Source organism: Neovison vison, chromosome 7 (assembly GCF_020171115.1).
Source record: "Neovison vison isolate M4711 chromosome 7, ASM_NN_V1, whole genome shotgun sequence".
NCBI lineage: Eukaryota > Metazoa > Chordata > Mammalia > Carnivora > Mustelidae > Neogale > Neogale vison.
In genome coordinates, this window is record NC_058097.1 from 123,019,181 (window position 1) to 123,028,144 (window position 8,964).

An 8,964-nucleotide genomic window follows, 5' to 3' on the forward strand; every position below is an offset into this window, starting at 1 on the left:
AGTGATCCAAAGATACAAATGTAGTGATCAGGCACGTGCACCCGAATGTTTATAGCAGCAATGTCCACAATAGCCAAACTATGGAAAGAACCTAGATGTCCATCAACAGATGAATGGATAAAGATGTGATACACACACACACACACACACACACACACAGAAATACTATGCAGCCATCAAAAGAAACAAAATCCTGCCATTTACAACGACACAGATGGAACTAGAGGGTATTATACTGAGCGAAATAAGTCAATCAGAGAAAGATAATTATGATATGATCTCTCTGATATGAGGAACTTGACAGGAAGAGTTGGGGGACTGTGGGCAATAGGGAAGGAAAAAAATGAAACAAGATGGGATTGGGAGGGAGAAAAACCATAAGACACTCTTAATCTCACAATACAAACTGAGGGCTGCTGGGTGGGGGGGTAGGGAAAGGGTGGCTGGGTTATGGGCATTGGCAGAGTAGATGCTATGATGAGTGCTGTGAAATGTGTAATCTGATGATTCACAGACCTGTAACCCTGGGGCAAATAATACATTATAGGTTAATAAAAAAAAAAAGAGTATCTCTTATGAATACCGATGCAAAAATCTTCAGTAAAATATTAGTTGTGCCCGCTTCAGCAGCACATGTACTAAAATTAGAATACAGAGAAGATTAGCATAGCTCTGGGCAAGGATAACACACAAATTCACAAAGTGTTCCATATTTCTAATAAATAAAGCATTAGCTAGCAGAATCTGGCAATACATAAAAAGGAGTATACACTATGATCAAGGAAATGCAAAACTGGTTTAACATGAAAATCAATCATCATAATACCATACTCTATAATTGGAATAAGGATCAAAAATCAGATGAACATCTCATAGATACAGAAAAGCAAATAGTAAGATTCAATACCCTTTCAAAATAAAACACACAACAAAGTGGGAGTAACAATGTCTTAAAGGTGATCCTCAAAACACCCACAGCAAATATCATCCTTAAGAACAAAAGACAAAGTTTTCCTCCTGAGATCAGAAACAAGACAAGATGTGCACCTCCTGCTCAGCACTATACTGGAGGTCCTCATCAGGGCAACTAGACAAATAAAAAAAAAAGAAAAGAAAAGAAAAGAAATACAAGGAACCTAAACTGGAAAAAAGAAGTAAAATTACATCTATTCACAGAAGATATAAACCTATTAGATAAAGATAAAATAGTAATTGTAGAAATAGAAATAGTAATTGAGTTCAGTGAGGCTTCATAGTATAAGATTGGTAATAAAAAAATCAATTGTAGTCCTTTGATTAAAAAAAGGGCAGAGGACATGAATAGTTTTCCAAAAAAGACATACAAACTGTCAACAGGTACTTGAAAAGATGCTCAACATTACTAATCATCAGGGAAACACAAATCAAAACCACAATGAGATATTACTTCATACCTATCACAATGGCTAAAATTAAAAAGACAAGAGGGGCACCTGGGTGGCTCAGTTAAGCATCTGCCTTTGGCTCAAGTCATGGTCCCAGTGTCCATGATGGAGCCCCAAGTCAGGCTCCCTGCTCAGTGGAGAGTCTCCTTCTCCCTTTGTCTCTGCCCCATCCCCTGCTTGTGCTCTCTCTCTCTCTCTCCCTCTCTCTCACAAATAAATAAAATCTTAAAAGAAAAAGACAAGAAATGACAAATCCAAGGATATGAAGAAAAAGGAACTCTTATGCACTGTTGGTGGGAATGTTGGTACAGCCACTGTGGAAAGAAAATAGCATGGAAGTTACTCAAAAAATTAAAAACTAAAATACTGTAAGATCCAATAATTCCACTACTGAGTATTTAACCAAAGAAAGCACTAATTAAAAAATTTACATGCACCCCTATGTTTACTGCAGCATTATTTACAATAGTCAATAGATGGACGCAGCCCAAGTGTGCATTGATAGATAAATGGATAAAGATGGGGTACATATATATAAAATGGATTACTCGGGTACAAAACAGAATGAGATCTTGCCATTTGCAACAACACAGACTGACCTAGAGGGTAGTGTGCTAAGTGAAATAAATCAGACAGAGAAAGACAAATATATGATTTAACATATATGTGAAAACTAAAAAAATAAAACAAACAAAAAAAGCTGAAACAAACCAATAAATACAAAGAACAAACTGGTAGTTGCTTGAGGGATTGGAGATGGGCAAAATGGGGGAGGGGAAATAGAAGGCTTCCAGTTACAGAATGAATAAGTCATGGGAATGAAAGGCACAGCACAGAAAATATACCCAATGGTACTGTAATAGCATAGAATGGTGACATGATAGCCTCACTTGGAGTGAACATAGCATAAGGTATAGGCTTTTCATATATAGACTTGTTCCATCACTATATTGTATGACTGAAATTAATGTGACATTGTACATCAACTACACTTAAATATTAAGTAAATAAATGTAACTTGTACCTCTACACACTACCAGTAAACAATCTGAAAATGAAACTGAGAAAACAATTTCATCTACAATAGCATGGAAAAGAATAAAATACTTAGGAATAAATTTTACTGAGTAAGCGCAAGAGTTGTACATTGGAAAGTATAAAATATTGAAACAGATGAGGGAAAACCAAAATAAATGGAAAGATAGCCCGTGTTCATGGATTGGAAGACTTAATGTTGTTAAGATGGCAACACTCCCTAAACTGATCTACGGATTCAGTGCACTGTCAAAATCCCAGAAGCCTTTTTTGGGAGAAATTGACATCCACCTCCTCTAATTCACATGGAAATGCAAGGGACCCAGAATAACCAAAACAATCTTGAAAAAGAGCATACTGTGATTAAAAATTGAGTCTCAACAGCATTGTAACCATAATGCAGAAACATTTAAAAACAGAAGATAATTGGCAAGAACACCACTTGCTGGAAAGCTGCAAGCCACCTTAATCAGAAGGAACTGGATCTAACAAGTGAAGAAAAGAACAAAAGCGGTTTTTTCCTAAAACCACCACTTTTCTGTAAGACAGCTCAGTTACAACTGAGATACTGTTTAGCAAGAAGAAAGTCTTTAGAAACTCACTTCAGAAGTCATTATTAGGAGCTTTTTTTTTAAAAAAAGATTTTATTTATTTATTTATTTGACAGAGAGATCACAAGTAGGCAGAGTCAGGCAAAGAAAGAAAGGGGGAAGCAGACTCCCTGCTCAGCAGACAGCCTGATGCGGGGCTCGATCCCAGGGCCCTGAGATCATGACCTGAGCCGAAGGCAGAGGCTTAATCCACTGAACAACCCAGGCGCCCCTCGAGCTTTAACAATAATACAAATTAATGTCCAAGGCTTTATATGTCTTTTTACCATCCCCCAAATCATATGGGATAATCATCATCCTTTAACAGTTATTATAAATGACAATAAATATAAATATAAATATACAAATGACAATAAATATAAAAAATGACAAGCAGTAACTATATCCCCCTCTATGTACCATCCTCTCTTGCCTTGGGTTTGAGATGGGTAGAAGAGACTCTTACTGCTCACAGGAGGAACAGCCACCTAACTGTTCTAACAATAAAGGAAGTAAAACAATGCTCATAGACTACTTTCCTGTGCTTTCCTTCATCAAGCATTACTAGCTATTCTCATGCTTTCATTATTAGAATGGTTTTAAAGTATTTTTTTATATCTGCATAGGAAAGAGATTACATACAACACAATGACTCCCCAGTCTTTCTCAGTCTGGACAGGGAGTCAGAAGATGAGCAGGCAGTATCAGTTTCTTATACTAGGTGGCGGTGGGTGGGAATGGAGCTCTTGTATCTTAGAAATAATTCCCCTCCTCAAGTCTTTAACTCTCTCAGATTAATTGCATTAGGTTATAGACACAACATATTTTAAAAAACAAACAAACAAAAAAAAACAAAAAAACAAGGGAAAGGTATTTCTTGAACACCTGTAACATGCCATATATTTTATAGACATACTCTCATTTAACCCTCAGAACAACTGTGAGATGGGTTACTATTACTCTGTTTTAGAAGTGAGAAAATGTAAGGGCTCGAAACAATGTAAAAACTTAAAACAGAAGTATATTTATTCTATCATATCAAATATACATACCTGGTACTTCCAGCAGCAGAAAATAAAGCCCAGCAGCATGAAGGCCATATTGTCGATACTGCACGCTGACATTTTTCTTATGAACTGCTTGAACAAAGTGATAGAACAATGCCACCAGTGCCCTGTGAGAAATACTGTTCTCAATGAAGAAGGCCCATATGCTCTGGGGAGAGGGAGAGACATAAAAGCCAAGAATTACAGAAATGGGAAAATCTCTTGTTGTTTTTTATTTTACCAAGTATTGCATATCTCATTAAAAAAAAAAAGAACAGACCAACCTGGCTCCTAATTATAAATCTTCAAAGGGACTCAAGCAAAAAATTAAAATGTAGTATTCAAAATTACAAAGATAAATTAGTATATAAGAAACATAAATAATCACATTTTCAAAAATAATTTGGGGACAGGTTTGAAGCATATATATTTCTGAAATTATCATAGTTAAAAATTATACTAAGACCTTTGGGGCACCTTATATTAGTGTTTACTCAAACAAGTTACCCCCTATATTAAAAGTATTCAAAACCATTTATCACTCTAATTACTAACTGAAGAAATCAGAGCCATTTACTTAAAATTTAAATGCTCTATGGGCAATGGGAACAGGAAAAGAAATACCTGAAAGCTTGTCCCTCAGCAGATTTCAGAAGTGACCTAGTTTAGAAAAGTAATATACCTGCAACTATAAATCACAATTTTATTAATTGTATCATTCCTCCATGTTTTGCCAATTAAACACATGAAGAGGAACACATGAGGGTTATTTCTATAAACCAAACACAGCAGCAACTAAATATGGTTTATCCTGGAATACCTTTAAAAAAACTTGGGCCCACGGAAGTTCAAGAAATCAGACCTTGTACTTCCTGATTTCCTGAAGACAGGGAAAGTGGGAGGTAAGGTCTTGGCTTAGCCACACTGCTTAGCACGTGCCACTTTACAGAAGAGCACATTTAGAATCCTATGAGCAGTCTGCATTTTTTTCACCTGAAACTTTCAGAAGAAATCACCTCCTACTTTTATAGCAGTCACCTCCTCAATCCTAATACCACTTCAGCTGTACTCCACTCACCTGTAACTGTGACCCTTCAGGTCACCAATGATGATCCAATCATCTCTGCCCCAACTTCCTTATGTCAGAACTCTGCCTGCCCATGACTCTACAGCACTTGATGCCTGACTACTCCCTAGTCTTCATATCAACACTCACCACATTCTGAATGCTTGCCTGCACATCACTTTGAACCAGCTCTCTCAGTCCTGTCTTGTCTCTTTTCTTCCCCATTGACCTCATGCATCGCTGCACTTCACCTATCCCCTTGATTCAGATGGCTCTTCCTATCTATGTGGTTGAATTTTTACTTCTTTCCTAGTCTTCCAATTCACATTGCCAGTGACCTATTACATCTCCCTAAGAATTTCCTAACAGAATTTCACGTTCAAAAGCCTAAACTTTCTTCCCACCTGACTTAGCTATTAGCCATTACAATTTTATAACAAATGAACCACATTCTCTATGCTATTCTTATCATACTCCATATAAACTGTATACTAAAAAGGCTAAGCTTCAGATTATAATGACTTTCATCTTCCACTTCTGACACCTAAAGACAGCTGGCTTAATTTTTAATTTTATTTATTTATTTATTTACTTTACCTCTGTAGATCCATGTTCTTCAGTAGCAAAGGGGAAAACACTTTCATATAGTTTTGTGAATGCATTCAACCCAGTCTCTAGGATTTCTGCTTCTATGCTGGGATCCAAAGGCTCAGTCTCTGTGAAATCCAGTTCCCATACTGTGTCCACCCATTCTAGTAGGAAAATGCAATTAAATAAAACGTTTTTATAATAAGTAAAACATCAATAACCTTTAGATTTTAAGTATATTTAAAAAGAGAAAACTTGGGTGCCTGGGTGGCTCAGTCGTTAAGGGTCTGCCTTCAGCTCAGGTCATGATCCTAGGTCCTGGGTTTAAGCCCCACATCGGCACCCTGCTCAGTGGGAAGCCTGCTTCTCTGTCTCCCACTCCCTCTGTTTGTGTTCCCTCTCTTGCTGTCTCTCTCTCTCTCTCTGTCAAATACATACAATCTTAAAAAAAAAAAATGGAGAACTTACTAGTCACAACTCACATTTAAACATACAATACAGGTGGAGCATAATTAAAAGAGAGCAGGAAATGTTAAAAACCTTTTTTAAAATCAGAACTGGCAGCTGGTTATTAGATTGATCATCGCCTAAAAATACCAAGAAAGAAAACACTTTTTAGATATGAATGACACTTCAAAACACTGAACGATATGGCTTTCCCAGAATTCAATCTGAAGAAAAAAGAGAGGTTAATAAAAGATTGCCTCAGATGTCCCTTTGTGAAAATCTTACAATCAAGTTAATAAACCCAAAGAAAGTATGAAGCACAAAGGGACATCTGAGGCAACGGTTTAACATGCTTAATTATTCACTCACTATTTCCTAATCATTCTCCTAACAAATACAATCCTCTTCCTAAAAATATTCTTGCATCTTTTCTTGCTTCTTTTTCTCTCATATTCTCCCATTTAACTAATATGCATATTTTTAAACACATACCAATATTTCAGATCTCATTTCTGGATCACAACTACTCAAGCCCCCAATGAAAAGAGAAAAGATCTGGTCAGGAAATTAATAAATTGAATAAATGATAGGCACTATCTTTTTTTTACGTTTATTATTTTTTCAGCAGACCAGTGTTAAAACAGTAATAGGTATGTAAAACACTAGAGAGCATAGAAGAAAATATTATGGAGGAGGTGGGAAGGATAAAAGAAGTGGGAAAGATGATTCTGCTTCAACTGGACCTAAATGTAGGAGTTTATCAGGGAAAGAAATGCAAAAAAAGTATTCCAGACAGAGAGAATAAAGAGAAAGTAAGTATAGCCTGTTTAAAAATAAACAAAATAGTTATAATACTGAGCCTTAGTGTAAAGGGTGAGAGTCATTATTAGTATTTATTTATGCTATAAGTAAATAGTATTTATTCGACAGCTACTATGTGCCAGGTACTAAATTAATCTTCACAAAACTCCTGTGAGGTAGATATTATTATAATCCCCATCTGACATGTAAGAAAACTATGGCTTAGCAAGGTTAAGCAACTCACTCCGTGATACAGAGATGCTAAACTGAAGAGCCAACCCACAGTTCTGACTCCAAAGGATCTGCTCTTGGAAAAGAAGACTGCAGTGAGTGGTGAACCCTCCTACAGGGCATGCCAAAGACTTGGTCATTTATTTAAGAAATAAAGGAGAAATATTAAAGGCTTAAAGACTTGATAGGGTCACGTTTGTGTTTTCAAAAGTGATCCTGGTAGAGGTGTAGGGAACAGGCTGAAAGAGTTGGCATGAGAAAACGGCTAGGACACAGGCTGGCTATCATGAGGGCTTGCTGCTCGATAGCAGCATCAGGAAAAGGAGCAAGGACGACCTGAGAGACATCTCTGAGGGGAGGACAACCGGTGGCTGTGAGCAGTAAGGATGAAGAAGGAATGCCATGACTCCCAGGTTTGCGGGTTGGCTGGTACCAACAACTGGCTTTGGGAACCCCAGTTTCACGCATGTAACGTCTGAGGTCCCTGTGAGACATCCATTTAAACCAACGAACACGAAGTTCAGGAAATAAGTCTGAACGAAGAACCAAATTTACTATTTTAAAACCAAAGAACTCGATGAGACAGCCTGTGAGGATTTACAGAATAAACAAGGGAAGGACGAGAAAACATGCAAAAGAACTAAAAGAGATCGGATCATAAAAGCTCTCTTTTTCCTGATCCTTCACTAGGTTGGCCCCCTCTTCCACACCCGGCTCGCCACTGTCCTGGAATGCACAGACCTGGAGACCCCAGCCTCTGCTGAGAGCCGAGCGCCCCACCCCCACTCCAGGCCCGGGCAGAGGAGCACCGCATTCGCAAAGCACCACAGCCTGGCCTCCCCGAGACTCACGGCCTCGTTTTCTCACCAGGGCTAAGATCCAGCGGACACCAGGGCTGCAGGCCGCTCCCAAGGCCCGGCAGCGCCACCATTATCGCTCAGGAACCGGTTAGCCTCCCCGGTGGTCAACTTTCAAAGCTCGCTCCCGCGCGCGCTCCGAGACGTTCCTGTGGACCAATCACAATGTCGGGAATTTCCCACCGACTAATCGTCGCACCCAGCAGTTTTCCCTATTCTAACCAATCAGCAGGGACTTCTGCCGCATGCGCAAAGAATGGGGCGGGCCAAGGATTGCTATTGAGCCAACGTTCCACGGGGTGATTTTTTTTAGGTTTCCGTTTAAAGTGGGGTTCAGCTATTAAATAAAAGCTTAATAGTCTTTCTCGCCTTATTTTGGGAGGACACTGTAAAGAGAACTCGAGACAGGATCTTTCCTGTATTAAATGTCACTCTTGCTTCCCCGCACCCCTCTGTCAAGCGGCATTTCCCGTGCGTGTCAAAGGGCTACCCTTACCCCGTCAGGCAGCACTCGAACGTTGTATATATTCGAATGTGGATGGTAGCCTAATGTTTACCGAACTAAAACAATAAAGGAAAACAAAACAAAGCACCCAAAAAGGATATTTGCAGTTCTTTTAATTTTATGGGACGTCTGGCCCGGGATCCTGGCAAAAGGCTGTAACCGCCATGTCAACTAAGGGAAAGATAGGCCGCGCAGTCTACCAGTGCACATGCGCAATGAGCACACCTCGGTGGGGAGGGGGGCGAGTGGCCAAAGCTACGGCGGCAGAGGCGAACGCATGCGCGTGGCGTCTCCGAAGCCTTCGAGCTGGAGACTGCGCCCCCCCCCCCCCCGCCCCTCCTCACCCCCGCTTGAAGCCGCGGAAGCACCTCCGT

General features: G+C 39.3%; 1 protein-coding gene and 1 non-coding gene across 2 annotated transcripts in view; one reads left to right on the top strand and one right to left on the bottom strand.

Moving 5' to 3' along the window:
• The window catches only part of NCAPD3 (non-SMC condensin II complex subunit D3), a 69,961-nt gene extending 61,333 nt beyond the window's left edge, over positions 1-8,628 (bottom strand). The window contains exons 1-4 of the mRNA XM_044258233.1: positions 8,582-8,628; positions 8,096-8,234; positions 5,759-5,913; positions 4,102-4,264 (exon numbers count right to left, since the gene is read on the bottom strand). Of these exons, the coding sequence (XP_044114168.1) occupies positions 4,102-4,264; positions 5,759-5,913; positions 8,096-8,159 (382 nt within the window). The 5' untranslated portion in view covers positions 8,160-8,234; positions 8,582-8,628. The remainder of the gene's footprint in view (positions 1-4,101; positions 4,265-5,758; positions 5,914-8,095; positions 8,235-8,581) is intronic.
• Positions 615-717, top strand: LOC122914817. Its single transcript, XR_006385890.1, has one exon. It is a non-coding gene; the product is annotated as a U6 spliceosomal RNA (small nuclear RNA).
• Positions 8,629-8,964: the final 336 nt, after the last annotated feature.